At 42.6% G+C, this 23790-nt stretch overlaps 1 protein-coding gene across 7 annotated transcripts in view; it reads left to right on the forward strand.

Annotated features, from left to right (window-relative positions):
* The window catches only part of EBF1 (EBF transcription factor 1), a 280885-nt gene that overhangs the window by 9384 nt on the left and 247711 nt on the right, over positions 1-23790 (forward strand). For all 7 annotated transcript variants that reach the window (XM_054168245.1, XM_054168246.1, XM_054168247.1 and 4 more), the window contains exons 5-6: positions 2362-2435; positions 9432-9500. In XM_054168245.1, coding sequence (XP_054024220.1) covers positions 2362-2435; positions 9432-9500 — 143 coding nt within the window. The remainder of the gene's footprint in view (positions 1-2361; positions 2436-9431; positions 9501-23790) is intronic.

The raw sequence follows: 23790 nt of genomic DNA on the forward strand, positions 1-23790 counted from the left end.
AACAAGATAGTCCATACTGGGTAAACTGATTTTAAGATTTAAGGTCTGAGATGAATGTGCCAAGCCCAGCAGTCATCTCTCCAACACTATTTCCCCTTGTTATGTTGTGATGGTCTGGAGGTGAATGGGGACTGAAAGTGTTTGTTTCATGAAAGGCCTGGGGGATTTATCTGCCCATTACCCCCATGCTCAGCACCCTCAGAGGCAGATTATTCTTTAATTATTAAGTACTAAATGTGCCATAAGCTTCTCTTTTGCCTAGCCTATCTCGCTGCCAGGTGGCAATCTTTGTGATGTCCACACTGACCACCCCATCAGGTGTCAGCTGGTTACTTTGATTCCCTGCTTGAGGCTGGAGGAAGTTACTCCCTATCCTCCCCTTCAATGCATAGAAATGAAGGTCTTCTAAATATGTTCCAACCTCCTGAGGTTCACTGGATCACTGTATTGCCATCTCCAAGGCTTCTTGCAAACCATCTGTAGCTCTCTTTGCAATGAATGTGGAGGTACCTCAAGGTGGGGACCAGCAACTGAGCAGTGATACGGAGTCCTAGCTGGGATCAGGGGAGTTTGCTGGTGTCTGCTGTGAGGAATTTGCATGTGCCCTGTGACAACTTTTGTGTCCCCTTTACACGAGTGCCAAATTCACAGGTTTCGTGTGTTAGTGGTGGAAATGAGGAGGCAGAAGTCAGGTGAAACTCTGTATCTGTTAGTTGCAGTGATGCCAGTGGCCTCTGTTTTATCTCAGTGAATAAAAACCCTCCATTGTCTCTCAGGTTTTAGGGGAATGCACATGGCAAAACCAAAATGAAAAAAAACAAAACCCAACAAACTAGCAGAGATAACACAGCCCCATTCCTGATAGTATTTATGGAATAATGAAATAATTTTACAATGCATATATGAATATTGCATTGCATGAAAATGGTGTAAAAAAAATCAGCTCATGCTTCTTCAGATGTGTGGGTTCAGGGATCTGTGTCCTCTTTGCAGGTACAACACCTCTTACCCTGGGTGGGTTATATTTGTAAGGATGGACAAAGCAGCTAACATGATCTCACTTTATATATTAAGATAACTTGTATTTTTTTCCTCCCAGTATTTTCCACACTTCTCATTCCATAAAATGCATTTCATCCATATAGCATACTTTTGTTTCTTATTGTCAATAGCTATTTTGTCATTAACTTCAGGGATGCCCATATCATATGTCATTTTATCTGCTGAGTTTATTTTCCCTCCAGTTTTTAATTTTGAAGTCTGTATTTTAGAGACTGAAAAGGTCACTACAAGGCCAAGGGTAAAGCTGATGATCAGATGCAGGGATGGTGGTCCCTCCACAGCTGGGTCTCTAACTATTGATCCCAGCTCTGGAGTGGTACCCTAAAAGATTTAGAAATCTCAGTGCTATCAAAAGATGCTGTTGCAAAACCAACTGCTTTTCACTCTTGTTTTGCTGCTGGAGGAGCTGGTGCTTGGGACCAGGGGTGGTTAGAAAACATAAGTCTGTCCTGATCAGATGGAAACCTTGTACAGAGCGGGCTGTGAGCGCTAACCTAGTTAGTGTGTAACGCCGATCCCTCACCCGCGCGCTGGTTCTGCTGCTGGGAGCACTGCAGGCACAGACTCTTCTTAAATTGCGAATACACTGTCTCTCCACACTTTTAACTTGGAGGATTCTCCCCGTGCTATCTCAGAATCAAATTTCTCAAGCTGGTTGATCCTCTCTTTGTTTTGGTATCCTCTGCTCTGGTAGGGCCTGCTTCTCACTTATTTATATCCCTGTAACTCCAGAGTTGCTTTTTGGAAAGCGGTGGATCACGAGGTTTAAGGGGAGAATCAGGCCCAGACGCTTTCTCAGGAGCTACCAGGAAAATGCCTGGGCTGTGCAGCTTTTGTAATTAAAAATACATGAGCTCTCTCTTTTCTGTCTTTCTTTTTTTTTTTTTTTTTTAATGAATAGGACCCAAAGTGTGCCAAGCCTTGCTGTGGTGTGTTTTTTATTTTTTTCTTTCCTTTTTTTTTTTCCTTTCCTTTTTTTTTTTTTCTTCTTCTTCTTCTAATGCTTTTAGGTTTATATTTTATTCTGAATTGAAAAGAAAATTGTGGTTGTCTTGACTACTAAAAAAGCCCATCCTACACACCGCTCGAGAGGTGTGCAACGGAGAGCAGGGAACTTAGCTGTACTCAGCTTGTGTTGTTTTCCAAGCTCAAGTCTTGGAGCAGGTTTGGGTGAAGGCATGGTCTCTTTAGCTGGCAACTTGGCTTGCAACTCCAGCCATGCCTTTTGGTTACCGTCACGCTTTTTTATTCTCTCCAAACTCAACTTGATGCACAGCTAAAAATGTGTTTTGTTTCTAGGCAATAGTATATGAAGGCCAAGACAAGAACCCAGAAATGTGCCGAGTTCTGCTCACTCATGAAATAATGTGCAGGTAAGAACTACCCCGGCTTCCAGTTAATTAGCCATGAGAAGATGAACGTGTCTCTCAAAATCTAGGTTGAACCTGCAGTTATTTTCGGACTTAAATTTATCTTTCTTGCATTAAACAATCCCAAAATAACACAGTTCAGTGTGTGTAATTAGCAGCAAGGTCTCAGTCGTCACACTAGTTTTCAATTATTTATAAAGATTCTTAACAGAACGCTGCTGGTTTTCATTTAGACAGCCTATCCCACAAAAGGTCTCCTCACCAAAACTGACAGTCAATTAGTCTTCTAGCAATAAATGTCTCTGTCCCAAATTCCCAACAAAACCTCCTTGGTAAAATTGCAAAACAGTAATTTTCTTTTTTCTTTTATTTTCAATTTGGTTTTTTGCATTAAGATTTGTGGTGGTCTGAAGGTTTGTTTTGTCCGGGTTGCTGCTCACGCAAGGTCCTTCCTTGGCCAGAGCAGATCAGGTGATAGCCCTCCACCCAAAAGATGTTGTCTTGTTGATTTTCTTTAAACTCCTCTGTGTAAATGTGGCTCTGCCCCGTGTTCTCTTTCCCTGAACATGCCTGCTTGGGGCTGGTCACTTATCAAATATCAGTCAAATATCTTCTCACCCAGCCGTCATACTTCTGCCACTGCTTCCTTCTCTTTTCTGGCTGGTTGAACTAGGTGAAGCCTCTGCTACTTCCTTTTTTACTGCAGAGAAGACAGCATCTTCTTGCAGACCCCTCCAACATCTAGGAGAGCTTGACCTTGCAGTCTCATTAAAGTTAGTGGGTGTTTTTTGCATGTCTGAAAAAAATCATTTGTTACATGTTGTTCGATGGCAGAAAATAATTGCCTGGTGGAAGATGAGGCATTCTTGCATAAGCTCATTGTTACAATCAGTTGTTTTAAAACTGTAAAAATGCCATTGCATGTGTTGTAGCTTTTACAAAACACATAACTAAAAAGGAGTAACTTGAGGGTAAAAGCTGGCACTTCTAAGGGAATAAACTTGCATGAGGGTTTCCTGATGGGGGAGAGTCTTAGACAAAAAGATGGAAACTTCTCTGTCAGTTGATTTTTATTTTAATTTTGTTTGAAGTCCCCCCTCTCCCCCCCCCCCCCCCCCCCCCCCCCTATTCTTGGTGATCTGCATTTTTTGTCCTCCATGGCAGCTCCACTCTGATAAAACCCTGCTTGAGAAGGCAATGCTTTTCTCCAGCAGTGAAGGAGTTGCTCTCTGTGCTTTGTAATTCTGGAAAGAACCCCATGCTGCACCCCAAATTCTTCCTTGAGGGATATGGGGAATTTTAGCTTTCATGCATTGGTTTTCAAGGCTGCTTCATTCAGTAGGTTTGACATCTTCCTGGAAACCCAAGATTGATCAGAGCAGACAGGTACCTCCAGAGGCGCTTAAAGTTCTGCTGCTGTTGGGAGCTGCAGCATTGCTTTGCTGAGGACTCCTGGCCAGTTCTCCCTTTCCAAATGGAAACCCAGTCGTGCTGACAACTCATAATTGCCCTAAAATTCATTGGCCTAATTAGCACCACTTTCACACTAGATACCTAGCTAAGAACAATTCATGGAAATATTACAGGAGGCCCCTGACCTGATAAGGCTGAAGTGTGTACTTTGCTTTTCTCCTGTAGCAGTCCATTAAAACAGTGGGACTGTTCACACGAGTAAAATTAAGCACATGCTCAAGTGTCTGCAGTGTCAGGGTTTGAATTTGCTGTTGGTCCTGGGTGATGTGTCCACCTGATTCTTAAGTGGCAAAGTTTTGAGGTAGGAATTGCATATACCTGCCACTCAGCCATCAGGAGTAAGCATCGTCTCCTTTAATGCATTAATTTTCTTACAACTACTTAAAAAATATAAAGAGTTAGAAGTAAAATGAAACTTTATGTAGAGGGCTGAGTTTTAACCAGAAAGCCAAATACCTGCATCAAAGATTTATGGCCACTCAATATACTTTGACTGAGACAAAATTATTTCTGTTCTGGGAACGTGGAAAGATGTGCAGCATTTCCCTTTAGTAAAACACTTTAGGTTTTCTTTGTTCTTAAAATTCACAGCATCAGGAGCTTTAGACTTTGCCCTCTTTGTTTACTGCTAGTTTTCGTTTCGTGTTTCATAACCATAAGGTGGAGGGATAGGGAAAAAAAAAAAGAGTAAATTATCTGACCATGGTAGACAAATGCTGTGTGCCTGATGGGGTCAGGAGACATATTCAGATTTCCTACAGCTCATATTAGATATTACCCATTTCCTTCTCTGCCTATACATGTGTAAGAGGGTGCTGTTTGTTTACCAGGCCGCTTGACCCTATTGCACAAATCTGTCATCCATTGTGCTGCTAACACTCTTTTAAATTGCAAATCTGATGCTCTTTAGGGGTCTAGAAGGGGGGAAAAAAATATCTCTCTCCGCACCATTCTGTTTCTCTTGATTTCTTGCTTGTTGTAAGTGGAAGTTGGGATGTGCTGAATTTGCACCAGGGGTGCAAATGCAGCCTCAATTATAAGCATAAAATTAGAGTCTGTTCCCCATTAATCAGCCCAGCTAATTGCTATGCACTACCATTAGCCATATGGTGTGAAAGACAGCTTGCTCTCCCTAAGATGAAATTTCTTCATTTCAGACATGAAATAGTGAGGGCTCTGTATTTTAAAATAGCTTGTTTTAGATATTTAATTTCTAAACAACTTTCAGCAGTGCTTTCTATCAAGGCTAACTGCACAATAAAACTTTGCATTTATGTGACAAAGCTGGGTATTTATAGTATACTACAAGTATGGCACGGGTAAGACAAAGAATTCAAATGTATAGGAGAGACCTGGTTGTGATAGGAAAGTGGAGCTGAGGTTTGCTTCAGGTGGCTGTTTATTTCAAAGGATTTCATTGTGTTTTGTCAAATACAAAAATCTACACTGCTGGTGAAAATGTTAATAGCTGGGGAGAATTCACAGCCTCAGTGGAATTTATTAGTATTGTAGGCAGCATGGGGAGGGACATCTATAGTTAATATTGCCTCAACAATTTCCATTATGAAACCTTCAGTGGCTTACAGCTTTGCCAAACTTAAACTGTTCTGGCTGAAATGTCCTTTGCAGGGTGTCAGCCTCAGGCTGACTTTCTTTGGAAAGTTTCAGCTAAAATGGTTCAGTGATTTCTGAGAATGAGGTTGGAGTAAAATATGGGTTTTGTCTCTGCAAAATAAAATCTTACAGCTGTTCTGGTCAAAGGCTCTTGCACCTCCATGCCTTGGGGTGAGGAGCCTGTTTAGGGCAGGGGTTGTTCTGACCACGTCATCCATGGGATGAAGGCTACCTGGCTGGGAGCTTGAGCAAAATCTCCCACATGGACTTGCTAACGACTTGCTAGAGCCTGGCGGCTCAATGATCGGAAAGTCGCATTGGTGCTGGCCACGTGCCATCGCCCCGTAATTTCTCATTGTTCATTGTCCCTGCAGAAACCTTGTGTGCAGATACACAAAGCAGGGCTCCTCTCATGAGTGATGCTCCTGGCCATCACACCAGAGTAGGGACAAGAGGCCATCTTCTGCACTGCACCCCTTCAGCAGGGCCAGGCAGTGTGGGGTAGAGATGTTGTACTTCAGGGAAGGTAGGGAGCAAGATGGCAGGAGGGCAGAAGGTCTCCAGAGGGTTGGAGTGAAGACAAAGGCAGCAACAAAAGCTGGGGGTGGTGGTGGCCAGAGGATGGGGAGTTCTGTGAAGGGGCAGGATGGGGATGATGTGGGACTTGGGCGTAAGCCCTGGGGATGGCAAGGATGGAAATAGGAGGGGGGAAACCTGGGATAGGTGGAGATGGGGTGCAGGAGCTGGAAGAGGTTGTGCTGGCAAGGACTACTTATTTCAAAGACAAATCAAGTTTTGAAGGCTTTTTCTGTGGGCCAACATGGCATTGTGTCTGAGCTGTGGCTCCTTTCCCATTTGGGGAGAGGTGTCATGGAGGTACAGTAAGAACAAGACCTTATCCTCCTGGCTGCAAGGAGCTAGCACTCAGTGCCTCTCCCTGCACTTTCACAGAGCTTTACTGGGAGCTGGAGGGTTTCTGGGTGACTTGGAGAAGCTCCTGGGAATTTTAAAATTCCTTCAGGGAAAGGAGAAAGGGTACTGAATATTTAGGAACTTATTTCCAAGTGTTAAGTAGGCACTAAAAGCCAAAGCTTTCGAGGCAAGTTGAATTAAAAGCACTTCTTGTGACATACAACGAGGTTTCAAACTCAGAGTTTGTGTGATATTTTAATTCTCTGGGGTTCATATTTGAATTCTGGGGTAGGCAAGGCCTCAGATCATGCTATTGGGGGAAAAGTGCAAAAGGCAGGCTGAGGTTTTAAAAAATAATTGTCCAGGACATGTAAGAACATTTGGAGCCTCCTTTCGTGCCATGCAGCCACCAGACATTGGGATGAGCCAGTCGTGCACCTCTCCCACATCACCCTCAAACTGGGGTGGGGTCTCTTAGTATTACTTGGGATTACTGGGGTGAACTCTTGGGACCCCTGTCCAAATGAGGGGCCCACCCAAGGAGTAATGGAGACTTTCCCAGTTCTCAAAGCAGAGTTGTCCCTGTCGGCCAGTGCCTGACTCCATCCTGCTCGTGGCAGGAGATTAGACTGAGGCATCCCATCTCTGGGCCCCTGCAGGAGCCTCTCCTGCTGGGTTAGCGCCCCAGGAAGGTGCTGGCCTGCAAGCCTAGTGGTTCATGGATGGTGGTATCTGCCCATCTTGTACTGGGAGCCTGGGAACCTTTGCTTGCCTGAGTAAGTGAGGCAATTTCTGTCCCTCCAGTCTGCTGTGAGAATGTCAGGACTAGCCCTGATTCGCTTCAGTCACAAGAACTGCATTGTCTTAACTTGTGCCAACTCTGTTTCTAATTACATTTTAATCATTTAAAAATGATTAGCAGTTTTTATTGCCTTGTTTGTGGGTAAATTTTCTCACCCCACACATTCTAGCTGCACTCCAAAGACGAGTCCTTTTATAGGCAAAAAAGCCCCCCGAATGGCCACATGACTATTTACCTACAGCATATTTTATTCCTTCCTAAATTTTCATACTTTCAGAGTGCCAAGGCTCTTGTATTTTTTCTGGTGGATCAATTGTGGTATTGTGCTGTAAAATTAAGCAGTTTTTTTTGGCAATCCCCAAACAATGTAACTTCCACCGAAATGAAGATACCACACATGTGTTAACTGTGAAAAGTTTCGGCCCTGAATAGTTGCCTTGAAGCTTTCTGTGGTGAAAAGAATTATGTATTTTCCTCTCTTTGAAAACAAAATTATTATTTTATTTTTTTTAAACCCCCATTTTTTAAACAGGCTGTTTTTGTAAAAGGCTCCCCCCCTCCTTTTTTTTTTTTTGTTATCTTTAGTGTGGTTAGTTGCTTTATTGCTAATCTTGGTGGGTAACTGTATATTATTCACTCTATTGTTCAGCAACACAAGAGAACCTTTGTCGTACTCCCAACAGGGCTATTTATATAGTGTGGCACTTGTGAGGGCTTCTTCCTGTCCTGATGTTCTTCCACCTTCTGGGGAAAAGAAAATAGTTCATCTGAGTGGGAATGTGAACGATGCTGGCTTCTACTAGCCAGCTGCTGAAACAAGGGTGATACGTAGGTCCCTGACATGCCATTTGGAACAAACATGGTGGTTTCCAAAGACTTGGCTGCACATGGTTGTGGTTTACCAGGAAGTATTGTGAATGGAAAGATGCACTTAGGTCTGGCCCTGGGGAGCAAACAAGGTGTTCCTCACTGCCCGTCACTTACTGCCACCATGGGATGGGGTCCCTGCAGACCTTAACTCACAGGAGCTGCCCAAGCGGTATCCAGCAGGTCCCTGGGTACCAGGGAGGGCTTGGGAAGATCAGGTGCTTATTTATTTATTTAATTCCTTGGAGCCTTGACTTTGGTGGGGAATCTTCTGTCAAGGGACGTCAACAAACAGCAGCCTTCGTTATCGGATGTGTGTTTCCTCCTTAGGGTAGGCAGGTGGGTGAAAGCCTGAGGCTTTGCTCACCTACATAGCTGTGACTTGGTCTGGTGGGTTTAGATGAGCTGCTGGGGAGAGCAGGGCAGCACCCATGTTGCTCAGCTACAACACTAGATGCACCAGGAAGGATTTGCACCCTGAGCAGAAACTTACATATTGCCTGTGAACTTACCTGCCATGTATTTATAGCTTTTGATAGACAATAACCCCTGACAAGGAATCATCAGAAACAACAATTTAACTTCTCTTAGGAAACAATGAGCCACCTTAGTTCAAAAGAATCTCAACCTGGAGGTCAGCAATGGAGCAGTGCTTTGGGAGACAGAGCTTATATTTCACATGCCTGCTTTGTATGTGACCTGAAGCAGGGCATCAGCCACCAGAGCTGTGCTCTCCATGGCATCAGTGATCATTAACATGCTCAGAAAACTTGGGAGAAACAGGCATGCTGGAGCTTAAAGAAGCTGCTGCCAATGGTGCTTGCATTTTAGCTCCTCCATTAACAACAGCGTTTCTTAGAGAGAGACTAATTCTGCTTTCGGATTTCAGGGGGAGGTTTCTCAGTAGCTGAGAATTTGGCTCTATGTAGAAGCAGGAATATCTTGTGGATGTGTAACATAAGCACTAAGCAAATGCTAAAACCAGGCTCAGCAGGGAAAAAGCTGCTTATTTTGTGTGCGAGCATATGCGGGACAACTGTTAAACCCCACGGAAAAGAGGCTACAAATAGGCAAGTCTCCCTGTTTAGAGTGAGCCTTGAATTATTATTTGTGAAAGGGGCAAACCCCCTCTCTTTTTATATTTTCCGTTGCTAACCAGCTGTGCAAGAAGTTAAACACAGTAATTAACCCATATGTGACCCACTACATTTGAGTGATTTCCAGGCAGGGACCGAGCGGTAACTCTAGCCGGCAATTTGAACCTACCATGTTCGTAATGATGATTTTACAGTGTAATGGTCGCACTAAATCCTTTCACTTTTGCTCCGTAGCCGCTGTTGTGACAAGAAAAGCTGTGGCAACAGAAATGAGACTCCATCAGATCCAGTGATAATTGACAGGTAAGGACTGCTATTGTTTCCTTCCATTTTTAGTCTTTTTTTTTTCCCCTCCCCTTCCTCCCCCCTTGCCCCCCCCTTCCTCATTATAACGAAACACCTGCCCTGTGTCGCTAATGGGGAAGAATGAGGAGTAGATACGGAGGAAATTTTGTTTTTGATACCGAATTAGCTGTGCTTTGCCATCGCGATTGCCGTGGAAGGGCCATATGGAGGCTAAGGCAGCGACCTGCTCGCTGAAGGGCTCCGCTTCTTGTAACTGATTCATGTGCATAAAGAGGAGATTTTTCTTTCTGACTTTCTGCGGCTCAATTCACATGCTGTGCCAGAGAAGCTTCAGGAATAAAATAATAATAGTTTGTGATTTATGAAATGTGGTTGGGTGCTTATAAATATTTAACTTTTATTTGAAAAATGTTTGAATCATTATCACTTTTAGCTACAGTATTTCTGTTGGATGCAATCCATCTACATTTTAAGGTTTTATTTATGCATAAAAACAGTTAAAAAAAAAAAAAAAGAGAAAAGGTCTGCAAAGTAAGGGTTTGTTTTTTTTTTTTTCTTCCCTCCCCCTCCTGGTATTTTCTTTGGTTGGAACACTATTTTGACTGTATTGTCAGGTCATTAATTAATTTTTGCCTGTCATAATTATTGTGCTTTTAAACAGATCCATATTGCTAATCTGACATCAAAGTACCATACGTCTATTTTAGCTTCTCTGAGCCACGAGTAGTTTCTCTGCCTGCAAATTATGCAAAATGGTAGCCAAATAGTAATTTTTACATTTTAATTGTCCAAACTCATTGTACAAAGCCATGTGTGGTAACCAGATTATTAGGCAGCATTACCCTAGAGGAGTTAAATGGCCATGAAGTACTGAAAGTGTCTGTCATCAGCTGGGGAAAGCAACACCACCCTCACACTGACTGGGGAATAGAGGGACCCTGGAGGGGAACTACCTATGTATATGTGTAGGGATGAGAGCATACAATAGTGTGTTTCTGCTCCCATTATTGTCTGAGTTCATGTTTGCTCTATTGAGTATAAAGTATCCTCTGTGCCAGTGCATCCATTGCATGACAGAAGGTGGAGAGGGTTTGATGTGTTGGGTGCCACATGTAGAGAGAGTTGTCCAGGGATATGGCAGAGCCTTGCCTGGCAGTGTGCTCTCCCAGGCTCCCAGATTTACAGTTCTTGCTTGAGTCTGGTAAGAAAGTGCATATATTGGAAGCTTATAGCAGATGTTTTGATTAGCTGTAATAATTAATCATGAGAATATTTAAATCTCAGAAGATAACTCTATTTATCTATCTATCTATCCATCCAACTATGTATGTATGTATGTATCTATCCATCTATCTATCTATCTATCTCATCTTCCTTGAGCATTAGGTAGTACCAGGAAAAGTAGGGGGAGGGGGAGAACCCCACAGTGAAATCTGTACAGAGATGTGTTTTATAAGCATGCTGCAGAGTTGAACACTATAAACATGGTGTTAGACTGGCATTTTGAGCAACATGAAAGCTACAAAATTCACATGAATTTTTCATTGTACTGGAAAGTGAGATGTTAAGATGCTAATGGCAGGTTTACAGAAATATTTTGTTTAACTATCTAGTATGCAAAGCTGCTAGTTGCAAATCATTTTAAATTACAGAAGCCAGAGGTGCTGCCTGTTACATGTTTCCTGTAAAATGAGGAAGACAGTTACATGAAAAAAAAAAGCCAACCCACAGATTTAGCTTCCTAGCTGTGATCAGTTTATCAGGCTTTACGTAAATCAGTGCAAGAGGTACCAGTTCTGGAGGTTCTCTTTTAAAATGTGAGCTAAACATAATTTAAAGGTGACAGCCCAAACCCTACCTCACCACCCACACTGAATGATGCTTGGCTTGTGAATGGGTTAAGCTTTTAAGTTTTTTCACTTGGTTTTAAATGGTGACTTTGATACAGAAGGTTGATATGACTGTGGTTTGAATAACATTTGATTTTGACCTGTTCCTGTGGGTTGCAATGGTATAAGAAATTTGACTCAGCAGTACTGTAATTAGCCCTCCCTGTGTTTTTGAAACAGGATTGTGTTACCTGGATTGCATTAGTGTGGCTTCTATTGTTGCCGCTTCGCATCTGTCCCAGTAGGGTACTTAAAACCTTTTCTTGGCTGGGGCTAGTTCAAACAATTTAGGCCAAATAAGTATGTGCTTTATACAGTTAGTGGCTTTAGTGATGTTTCTTGTGACACTTATCCTATTCATTTTTTTTTTTTTCCTCCCCTTTTGGTTTGGAAAGGATGAAGTGATCTATGTGGAGCCATTTTTACCTTAAAACGAGTCCTTTAAAATTGTTGTAACGTTAAAAAGCCTCCGCCAGCCAGAACATGTGTTTAGTTATACTCCATTGTCACTTCTCCATGCCCACAATTTTTAACTATTATGTCAATTGATATGCAAACCCATATTTAGCTATTTTTATTTGCATGTGAGCTTAGAGAATTCCTTTACCATTTGGGCTAAAGCACTCCCACATGCCTTACGCTCTGATAAAGCCTTGCCTATGGATTTAATCTAACTCTTGCGTCAAATCCCACGAATCCACAGGCTCTGACCTAACACAGAAGTTAACGTAGGATCCATCCACGGGATTTTTTACATATGTACTTACATGGAAATGCTATCCTCTTCCTACATGCTGGAATGCTAGTTTGGATTGATTAATTCTATTTGATGAGGCTAGGGAAACTTGGGATAGAGCGAGCTCCGTCTTTCTGGTGGTTTAATAAACTCGGTGAAGGGGCTGTTTGGCAACTTCAAAGTTACATGTGTGGTGTTCTTCCTCAAACCCTAGATGCATGTGAAAAGCAAATAATTCATTTTAATTTAATTGAAATATGGTTTTGGTTTTTTCTTTTTTTTTTTTTTAATGGAAGTCTGTAGTTGCATTTGAAAGAGGATATGACTTTATCCTTTGTAAAATTGCTTTGTACTTTGCTTTATTATAACACAAGCAGATACAGCAGTGCAAGGGGCCTGGAGAAATTTATACTCATACAGTGATCTAAATTTTCTCTGGAGAACAAAGTAAATATATTATGCTCATAGAGCAGTCATTTCAAGGAAGTTTCTTGGAAATGTGTGTGTGTGTGTGTGTGTTTCTGAATCATCTCCTTAGCATAGCCTGTATATTTTATCACTAATCCAGTTACATGTGTTGAGATGAAGATCTGATGAACAGGAACTCATTTTAAAAGGAGTATTATTGTCACAATACAAATGCACAATACCTCCTACAACTGCAGTGGCAGCCTGTATTGTAATCACACTTTTAGCAAACACAGAGCACTTTCTGTTATCAAATTAAATTCTAGATTGATTTAACTTTCAAATTGTAGCTCATATTTGAATTTAAAAGCTTTGCAATAAAATTCCCATGAAGAAATTGAATAAATTGTAGTTTTATTACCACTCTGGATATCCTGGTGTCCTAACCTTTTTCCTTACAGTTATCTTAGTTCAATAAATAAAACCTCATTAGACTATTCCCATTTCAATGAGTTTATTAAATTTTACAGGAGTAATTAGCATAAGCTGTGCTAATTTTTCTGGAAGACTAATGAGAGAGCTTCCTAATTAGGTTTGCTTTGTAAGAATCAGAAAAGATGATAATGACAAAAGTCACATAGGGGAGAAAGTGGGGCTACATATTGTTCCTTGGTTCAGGATAGAGGTTCCTCTCTTGGCATTCTCTTCCAAACTTTTAAACCCAATTTACTATTGTCAGGCCCAATCTTTAATGCTGTTCCCCATGGCTGCTGGGGCTTCTTTACCTTTTATGGCTGTATCCAGTAAACAGAAGTCCTACTGACTGATAAAATAGGAATAACCACCACAACCCCAAATATAGTGGCAGAAAAACCTCAGCATTTAGGATCTATACCATATACCTCCAGCTTGTGACACTGTGTTGAAAAAGGGCAGAAAGCAGCCCAATTGGCAACTGTTGCTCCATCCCAAATTTTGCTTCTTTGCAGAGTACTTGAGCAGGCTGATAAGAGTGACCTGAAATTTGCTTTGCTGAGTTTTACCAGTACAGGTGGGACCTACTTAAGAAATCTCACCACCATCTATCTTTCAGATATTTCAGCTTTAGTTGTGATGTAAGTCCACAGGCTTTGTACTGGAGCTGTCCCTGGCTGAGACTGTGCCCCCTTGGGTGGCAGGTCAGCATGGGGGGGACCAAGTCTCTTCTTGGCAGGTCCTTGTCTGAAGTTCTTCATGTGCTAATTCTTTTGCAACTTCTGAGGAATGAGGCTCCTTCTGGCTTTGTGAAGAAGTGGCTTATGCATTTCCAGTGCCATCAGAGCTCCTGTCCATGGAGTGGGGACTATGGGTTGGAGACGGGAATATATTTACACTTTATTATCAGATAACACCAAGGTACATTTTAATACATGACCTGCTCCCAGTGTTTGAAAGGCCTGTGTGCTCTCGGTGCCTGCTGTACAGGATGCTCAGCTGGGCTCTATACTCCATCCTCAGCACACCCAGCTGCCACAGCTGTGGGGGCGTCTACTTACCTACATATGGTTTTGAAATCTTCCAGCCTTTAACCTGAAAAAGATTATGTTTGTGGGTAGGATTTCACTGTGCAATGACATGAAAAGAGGTGTGAATGACTTTCAATGTCTCCATTTTACCACTTTACAAGTCATCACGTAGTGGATTGTGTTTTACAGGCCTGATCATCTTTTCATCCTAAGTACCAGGCAGGTGAAAAAATGACACAGAGGACTGTATCACACTCACTGCATCCTTCCCACAAATACACTTGTTAGGCAGATGTGGCGATTGATGTGTTTTACAGTAGCTTTCCATGCCTGGAAGGAGGGTGATGGGGGTGCAGGCATGGTGATAGAGCAGGTCAGCTTTGGAAGAGGTGTTGGTGAGAGGCCGAAGTTGGTTTTGCTTGGGAGGGAGCTGGTGATTATTGCTTTGCTACAAGGGGTGAGATCAGCACCACAGCTGATCTTCAGCCAGGGTATAGGCTGGTCTTGTCACCTAGCACTGGTGTCACAGCAAAGCAGCAGAAGATGCCAGGTGCTTGGGCAGTGGTTCCTTTGCAGGGCTCCTGCCTTGTGCTGGTCAAACCCTTGGTGCCCCTGACTATATGTGGTACCCAGATCTGGCTGTGTGGAAGTGTGTGTGCCAGTGTCCTGATTCTCCCTTCCCCATGCTGAGGATGGGGCTGCAGGAAGCTATGGGTCCCATTCATCCTGTGCGTTTGAGTGGGTTTTGCACGCAGGAGGGTGAGCGTAGTGCTCTCTGACAGATCTCAAGACTTAGGTAAGAAGTACTCCTGGGTCAGAATATTTGGCTGTTCTCTTAAGTCTTACACTGGAGTGTGCCTACCTCATTGTTGTGCCTGTTTGTCAGATCAGCAGAGGGGAAGCTCAGGGAGCAGAAACTAGGCAGCAGGAGCCTACCCTCAGCACTGCCCAGATATGTCTTCCTGGCTATCTTTTAAGGCTATGCTGCCTAAAGCTTCTAGTCCTCTAAGCAGGGTGTTCAGATGGGTGGAAGTTGACCTTGAGCATTTCGTGTGAGCTCTGGAGCCTGTGAATCCATACATTTCTGAGAGGGGAGGGACTGAAACACATCCTCAAGGACTTGGTTGTGATTGATGCATCTGAGAAGCATTACCCAAAACATTTCCCACATGACTTAGGCAACCAAAGGCATTTTGAGCTGTTGTGAGATAAATGGGAGACTCTGATCAGTAGATGCTTCTCACGCAGAGATTCAGACGTAAATGCCTGTCCCTCTACTAACAATCCTCATGCATGTGGTGTCAGCCTTCTTTCTGGTGACAAAATCACTTGAGCTGGGGCTAACTTTGCAAGGATTCTTGTACAAGTCTCTTGTTTTCAGCCTCCTGGAGTTGGCACATATCTCTGCAACTTCAAGATTAAGTTATTTTGCTCTTGGGGTTGAGTGAGCTTGGCCAGGGTCAAACTAGCTTCTGCTTATTGTTCGTTTGATTTCTCTCCCCTTTGCCTCCAAGTACAAGATTTTTTGTATGATCTCAATATTATTATGCAAAACCTTAATTTGGTCTCAGCTTTACTAAGGAGGTTTTTGATTTTTTTTCTCAGCAAACCTGCTCTGAGTTGTCAGTTTGTTATAAAACCCCAAACCAGGCAAGTTTCATGTGGTTTTGGGTTTCACTGCAAACATTTCACACTACTCTGATAGTTACTTGCTTCTCTCATGATGCCTTTTGAATCTGCAGCTAATGTTTTGGGCTTTATTTCAGGGCAATCTTATGTCTGATGATTATTGTTTAATATCACAGTGATGTAACAGAAGTTCCCATCTCAAACAAGGCTCATTGTGCTAGATGCTCTCTAGTCTCTAGGCTGGTAGATGATCCCATTCCTGAAGAGAAGTGATTCTCCTGGTGCAGTTTGAAAACTGTGATTGAGATTTTTTTTATGGAGAATAAAAAACTCAGGCTTGTATGTAATGTTGTGGGGATGAGGGAAACTGAAGACCAGCCTGCTCTTATTGCTTTTGGCCTATATATCTATATAGGCCAAAATAGAATCTTTAGCGCTCATCCACAGCCTTCTGGGACTTGGCCAGTTGTGCTGCCTGTCCACACAAATGGGATGTGCTGGACCTGCTGCCTTGAGATCCCAAGGTCAGCATGCCCATGTTCATATAGGTCTGCTCTGCCTGGGGTGCCTGGTGAGCCTGGGGTGAGCTTTCAGAGCTGTAGCTGCTGACAGGTTGGTAATTCCCTTGGGCTCCTTCTGAAAATCCTAGTCACGGTCATCAGAGATTAACAATTTTAGGCGATTGCATTAATTTAAGTCCTCAAAGTCCATCCTGTGGGTTTCCTTGTGGAGAAAACACCCCAAGTTATAATTGAGATCTCATGGATGACTCAGCTGCTCTATTCAAATGGCAGGATTTGGGCATGTGATGTTAAAAGTGCTTTAAAAAGTTTGGTTGCCTCTGTGACATGACATCCTGCAGCCACAGGGAAATCTCCAACTATGCTGGGCAGGTCCCAAGAGGAGCTCAGGGCCTTGTGGGGTGATTTGTCCCTTTGTTTCTGGTCACAAAACTTGAAATGTGCTTAATACAAACTCCTACTTCAAAGCATGTCCTGCAGCAGAGAGGATGTGCTGAGCTCCCTGGCTTCATGCAGCTCAGTGCCAGCTCTTCTCTTTCTTGGGAGTCAAGATTTTTCTTTTTTTTTTTTTTTTTCAATATTATTTTTAAAGGAAAAATAATACTGGCTTCATCTCACATGCATGTAAGTGTACACAGTGTCTGTTGTGGATAAATTTCCTACCCCATCTCAACACCTGCTTTATTTCCATCTTTGCTGTCACAATGGGGATGCACACATAAATAAAAGCCACAGGAAAATCTGTTTGCAGAGAGTGTCCCCAGTTCTAATGCAGATTAGCTAAAATTGTTCTGAAGCTGAAAAAATGTATCTTAGCTCTATCGTGGCGTTTATTGGGTAAAAACATAACCCAAGCCTTATTCTGCAGAAGCTGAGGTGTATGAGTAGTTTGCTTCCTGTGAGTAGTCATAAATGTTTGCATGTTCTAGCTACTGAAAAGTATTCTTGCAAGTAATTGGCCACATCTACAGAAATAACTATGCTAAATTCAAATTCACTTCTGCCTGCTGGAAGTGTGTAATTTTCATACAACATCTAACTAATAAAGTTAAAGGAGTGTAAGAAACAGTTCTGGGCTTCTGTGTAAATCATAACTGAAATAACTTTCTAGAAATGGGTTTAATTCTGTCCTTGGAGAGCAGCAAGTCTGTAGCAGTCTTGGTGAATACTGGTATGTATTTTACTCTTTCCCTGTAGCATCATGGGGTTATTTGTTTTCTGTAGCAGCTCTGGAAAAGTACAGAAAAGCCATACAAAGTTCCCAGTGTGTCACATTAGCAACTTTGCATAGGTAGTTTGTGATCAGAATATATTACTGTATCAAATGAGTGTTTACTTTTTCTTTGCTAAGAACAGTGTTTTAGGGGTGTTTTTTTGCAAAAGTGGAACGAATAATTTTCTACCCACTTTCTGGAAATGGTGTTTGGAAATAGGAAATGTGAAAACAAATTTTCTGGTGCCGTTCCTGTGTGAATCATATGAAATTAGTTATTGAAAGGCTTTATTTCAAGTCACTGAAATTATATACTGGACAGTAGTAAGGTGACCCAGATATAAAGCCTTTCACTGCAATCATTGAAATGCTATGAACAGTACTGTTTTGTCTTTGGTTCTTGCTGCCTCGAAAGGTGTAGGCAGATGGAGATAACTTTAAAAAGAGCTATTTCTCCAATTACAAGCTTTTGTCCAAGAGCAGAGAGAGGTTTTTAGACTAACAGCACTCACTATAACAAAATTAAATTCCTGTCATCTGACAAGAAGCTGAGTTTGGCAATAGTTTGGGATTTTTTGATGGATATATAACAGAAGCTGCCCTCTTCACCCCCTGTTCTTCCCCGCAGCAGTGAGGCCAGCCCTCAAAGGCAGGGACTTGAATTTGAGGGGAGGGGTGTGGGGGTGTGGAACGAGGTGGGGAAGGGTGGGTGGGCACCGGATGGTGTCACGCACTGCGAGAGCAGAGCGGCCACCAGTAGGCTTTGTTGGTGAAGAGTGGGTTGCCCTTTACAGGAGTCTGCCGGGGGGGAGGATTTGGTGAGAGAGCAGCAGCCCCACAGCCTCCCCACCGCTGGGCCCGGCCTGGACACCCGGCCAAATGTCTCCGGTTTTGTCCCAAGGCGGTAGGCTCTGAAGTGGCATTCCACAACTGTGGCATCTCGCTAACCGGCTGAGGCACAATAGTTCAGTAATGTAATATAAAAAGTAATGGTGTTAGCTAACACATCCTTAATAAGATATTGTCCGCTGCTCTGCCATATGCTCCCGAGCAGGCTTTCCCTCTGTGGGGCTTTTGAGTTCTCTCAATAAGATTATTTCAAATACTCTAATCCTGAATCATTGACATGAATACAAAAGCCTAGTGACATCTAATAGATGCCTCTTAGCTTTGCTTTTCCTCTTGTTCCTTTCCTTTTTCTTCTCTTTTTACCTGACAAAAAGCTTACAGACACTTGGGCTCTGTCTCTCAGTACCAGCATGTGGGTCCCCTCATGAAATATAAAGGAGGAAAAAGGGCTGACATAGGGCTGATAAGCCACAGAGCAAAGGACCATAGATTAAAAGTAAATGCCAGTAAATCCTACCCTGTACACTCAGTTGTTCTTTTATTGTTTTCTTTAACTCTTCTAGTGCCACACTGGGCTAGAAAGGGATGAAAAATGGGGTTTAAAAAAAAAAAAAGGGAGGGGAAAAAAAAAGGTGATGCTAGAATGGCACAGTGCCAGGGTCCTAAGGCTTGCTGTACAGTTGGATTTTCTCAGCTCTCCTCTCACCTTGACTTTCTAATCAGACTTGCAAACTGTTTCAGCTAATCACATCATTCAATTAGCTGAATGTTTAGGTAATTTTTTCAAAGATTTATTTATTGGGGGCAAAAAAAAAAAAAACAACAAAAAGGAAAAGAGACAGCTCCAGTTGACACCACCATGGCCCTGGAAAGGATAAACTTTATCTAAAATAAATGTAAGGAAGAATTGATATCCCACTGTGAGTACCGAGCAGTAAAAAAAAGACTTTCCTTTTGTTAGCGTTGTCTCGTCGGCTGCCAGAGACAGCAAATCATTTTCTGTTCATCTTCTTTTGGACTTTGCCAAACTGTTCATCTGTTGATTCCAAAGTTTGCCTTTGGAAAAAGTTAGTGGTACAGGACACAGCCAGTGTCCACAATGGGTTAAAAGGAAGCTGTTTAAAACACAGTCATTTTCCGTAATTTTCTCCATGATTTTGCAGGGAGACTCTCGGGCTTTCCTGACCAGGATAACCATCCACTTCCACCCAGTTGAGTCAGGTCTTCTCTGTAACCTCCCTGAATATAATCTTTCAGTTGGATTCTTTTGGCATTTGCATCACTACATAACCATTGGCTGTCTTTCCAGATGTTAAGCCACTTTGATAAGTGGATGTTAAAAACCACTTTACCTAGTTCAGATTTTGTAGAAAAATGACAGAAGAAGAGATGTATTCTGGATACATTATAAAGTTCTTTTAGAAGAAGAAGAAAATTAACCACAGTCAGGGCTGTTAAGATCTGATGGTAGCGTCTCCTCCAGCCTGCTCCATGCCCCCACGCTGCCTGCATGCTCTTGAGCAAGCTGGCATTCAGCTGCAGATGGGAGAATGCCCCATGGCATGCCTCATTGGGCTTATGCAGGCAGGAGAAGGAAAGGACCTGCACAGGTTTTGTGACAGATGTCTTGCAGCTAGGATCAGGATTTGTCGCTTTTTGAAGTATAAGGAGGTAGTTCCACTACATCTCATTTGGGGTCTAAGGCAGAATTAGTTTCTGGTGCTGGGGCTTCTTGAAAGCAGTTCTGTAAAACTTGGTATTTTTTTTTCTCTCTGCCTTGGGTGCCTGTTGGCACCATGTGTTGATGTTACTGGGTTCTGCCGGGCTTTGAGTGCTGCTGAGCAAGGGATGTACAGCAACATAGTGAGAGAGCCTCTACCCTAAGGAGCTGTTTAGGCAAGGCAGTCCCTAGGCTACACCTCCTTCCTTTTTTTTCCCTAAAACATAGTGAGCTCCATAATAGCTCTGACATTCTAAAAAATGGAATAAACTGCACTGTGGTGTAGGAGGAAAACTTCTTGCTAAACCTCATTATATGCACACAGATTGTCACCTTGCATACTGCATGGCAGGAGAGAGGAACTTCTTTTTTCCTGAAGGATTGCCCCACTGTGACAATGGTAACTTAATTTGTCAGAAATTACAAGAACATTAATACATCATGCCCTAATGCATCATTAGTGCATGAATACTTTCGAAGTCATTGGAGTTTTTCTAATAAATGCCTTCAAAGTCAGCTGGGCATTCATAAATTTGAGTTTTCAGTGTAATAATTGTAATTGAGACACCTATTTTCTCTGATTAACTCGGGGAGGTTGCATGTAACAGTCAGCCTTGTTGACATCCGCAGCCATCCACGCTGGAAGGAATAACACACCCTTAGTTAAGATTTGCATTATTGTAAAGTAGTGTGATTTGGAAAAAAAAAATATCTAAAATAAAAATCAACCCACTCTCCCCTTCCCCCTTTACTCCCCCCCCCCAAAAAAAAAAAAGAAAGGGGTGGGGGGGAGGAAAGAGAGACTGTTCTCAGGGAAACAAAAGAGAATTTTGGGAATGCTTTTTGCCATGGTAACCCAGTTATCGCTCATTAATCTGTCACATATGAAACAAGTTCCAGACTACAACATACTTAAACAAGGCAGTGCTCCCCCCCGGGGGGGGGGGGGGGTCCACCCCCTCAGCTGCTCTACCTGCAGGGCTCTGTGCAGCACTGGAAGGGTTAACCACCGCAGAAAAATCCCATCATGTGCCTGGTTGGCTCTGAAAGAGGGGGACCCCCCCCTCTCCTCTTGGGCCACCTGGGCTGTTCGGCCCTGCCACCCCAAAAGCAAGCTCCCCGGGGAGATGGGGCTGCCAACTCCAATGGGCGCCACTGCGCTGCCTTCAGGGGCTGCCTCTATCTCCAGAAGGAAGGAAGTTTTTTTCCTTCATTTCCAAGATAAGGTGTCATTCATGAGAGCAGCGTGCTGAACTAATCAGGTTAATTGAGAGGCCCTGAATAGCTCTCATTGAGCGGATCCCTCCTTCCTGCTCAAGGCAGATAGCGCAGACCGAGAGATTACAAGTGCTTTAAACTCTTGCTCTCCATCTCTGAATTTCACACCGATTTCAGGATGATGAGGGTCAGAGTAGGCGTGTGACACAGGGGTTGTACAATTTAGCTTTGCAGGGAGTGAGGCTAAGCTTTTTTGTTTGTTTGTTTGTTTAATCATCATCATTTTTATTATTTTTCAGCGTGGCTAGAGCCTTGAGGCTCTCCCGATGCCAGGGGCACCCTGCTGATTTTACACCAGCTGGAGAGGTGTAAACTGCTCCACTGTTTTGGAAAGATGGAGAGGACTAATCCAGTCCCACAACTGGCTCTAGATTGACCTGCTCCTGAGTGTTCTTAATATTAAAATTATTTCAGACCTACCTCATGGTAGGGCTGCAGGAAACATTAATTTCAAAAAGATGTTTTCAGTGTTTGAAGCAGATAGCAGTTGGTTTTATTGCTTTTATGGTTTCATTTCCCTTTAAACCCTTCTAATCGAAGTGGCTGTACATAATTTTATTCAAGTTTACCAGAACGTGAAAGCATTTCCCTCTGGATGCTCTTGCCAAATTAGGAACATCCAGGCTCCAAACCTCACTCTAATCTTCCTACTCACCACAGTCGATTACATTTTCTTTGCAAATATTGTAACTATGAGAGTTCAGGAGAGAGAATTTTCAGGAAAACAAATTCCCTGAGAGTAGCATCCCACCTCTTCTCCAAGCCAAACCAGTTGCTTAGTTCAATTTAAACACGAGCATCGTTATCCCTGTTGGCCCCACTCCTTCCCCCCTGACTTCTTTTCCTTGGAAGTTCCAGGAATGACTTTAATTATCTCTACAATCAAATTCTCACTGCTGTCCCTGTGAAAGCGTGTAGTCATGGATTGCTGGGATTATTTTCTTTAGCACTTGGGGATAGAGAAACTGGTTGTTTGGAAATGAGAACCAGCTGGGTTCTCAGAGCTGGCGCTTGGAGGGAGCCACCAAGCAGACAAATGCAGCACTCAGCAGAGTCGTGAACTCAACCCCCAAATTCCCGGTGCTTGGTTTGCCACATGGGATTATGCAATATGGGGGCAAATTAATATGCATCTTCAGGGGGGTCTGCTGCCAGAGCTTGCTCTTTTACAAAACTTTATGGAGGTAGAGCCATAACCTGCAGTCCCATTGCTGGGCTTCACCGGCCTAAAGCATAGAAAATAAAATGAACCCCCCGATACTGGGTAACCTTGCATCAGACGTGGTCTGCAGATGACACCTAAGCAGGTAAAAAGAGATTAATATGACTAAAGAGCGAGCAGAGATAACTTTGTTATCCTACATCTTTTGTTGCCCTAGAAGACAAGCTGCAGGGTGCTGTTCTTCCTCTCTTCCCAGCTCGGAGAAATGAGTTATTTGTCATACCTTATTAATGCGTTTTAGTGCCAAATTCAATTTGAAATTGGGACTATATGGCCAGTCAGAAATTACATGACCTATGCTTTTAGCTGAGTGTTTTGTCACAGGGAAAGGAGCAGAATCTTCATTTAGCTATAAGGATGTAAATTTAGAGATATTCCACTGGGTTTAAGGCAGCTGCTCCAGATTTTTTTTTTTTTTTAAGAGAGAGAAGAGTCCACTCTTTGAAGTATAAGGGTTTGGTTTTGTGTTTTATTGACATTTAAAAATACCCATGTAAAATACTTCTATATCTACAGAATTTCTACTTTAAGGGGTCTCTTGCTCTCCTTCATGCTTGCCCACAGCCTGTGTTCCACTGCAAACTGTTGTTGGGGTGGTTTACATTTGAAACGGTGACTTTTTAATGTTTGAAACGCAGTAGTGACTTAATTGGTAGCTTAGGTAAAAAGTCTAGAGGAGAAGTCCTCCAATTCCTGTATTAAGAAAAGTTTAGAGCAAAGAAATGATTGATTGCTGAGCTTTGAACAGCTACTTTGATATGATTTGATTTCTTTAATGCCTGGAAATATAATGACTTTGACTCTATTAATATCCCCTTTAGCACAACTAAATTGTTTTTTGAAAGATGAAACCATTTAGCTCTGAACATGCTTAGATCATGCCATGACCTAAATACTCTAATGTATCACATACACATTGTTTTAGAGTTTTAGACTGAAACAAATATTCTGCAGTCATTGTGACTCTAATATTGGGGAGGTGTTCCACTTCTGTGTGTTCTCTTCTGCTGGTACATTTATCCATTGTTTCAATCTATCATCTTATATGTATGTGTACTATCATCTTATATGTATGTGTACACATTCTCACATGGATATATTTTTTTTTTGGTAATCTGGATTTTCCTTTCCCCCCTCCCACCCCCCCTCCGCAAATAACTGCTGCATTTCCAGTCACTCAAATTTGGACAGAATTTTACTTCCTGTTTCAAAGGTCAAGGAAAGCTGACCTCAACAGCAGTGTTGAGGCTGCTGAATTATTCATATCATTGACTTTGTGTCAGCTTCCACATTTGTGCAGAGGGATGTTTTATTCAT

The sequence above is a fragment of the Dryobates pubescens genome, chromosome 16 (genome assembly GCF_014839835.1).
Source record: "Dryobates pubescens isolate bDryPub1 chromosome 16, bDryPub1.pri, whole genome shotgun sequence".
NCBI lineage: Eukaryota > Metazoa > Chordata > Aves > Piciformes > Picidae > Dryobates > Dryobates pubescens.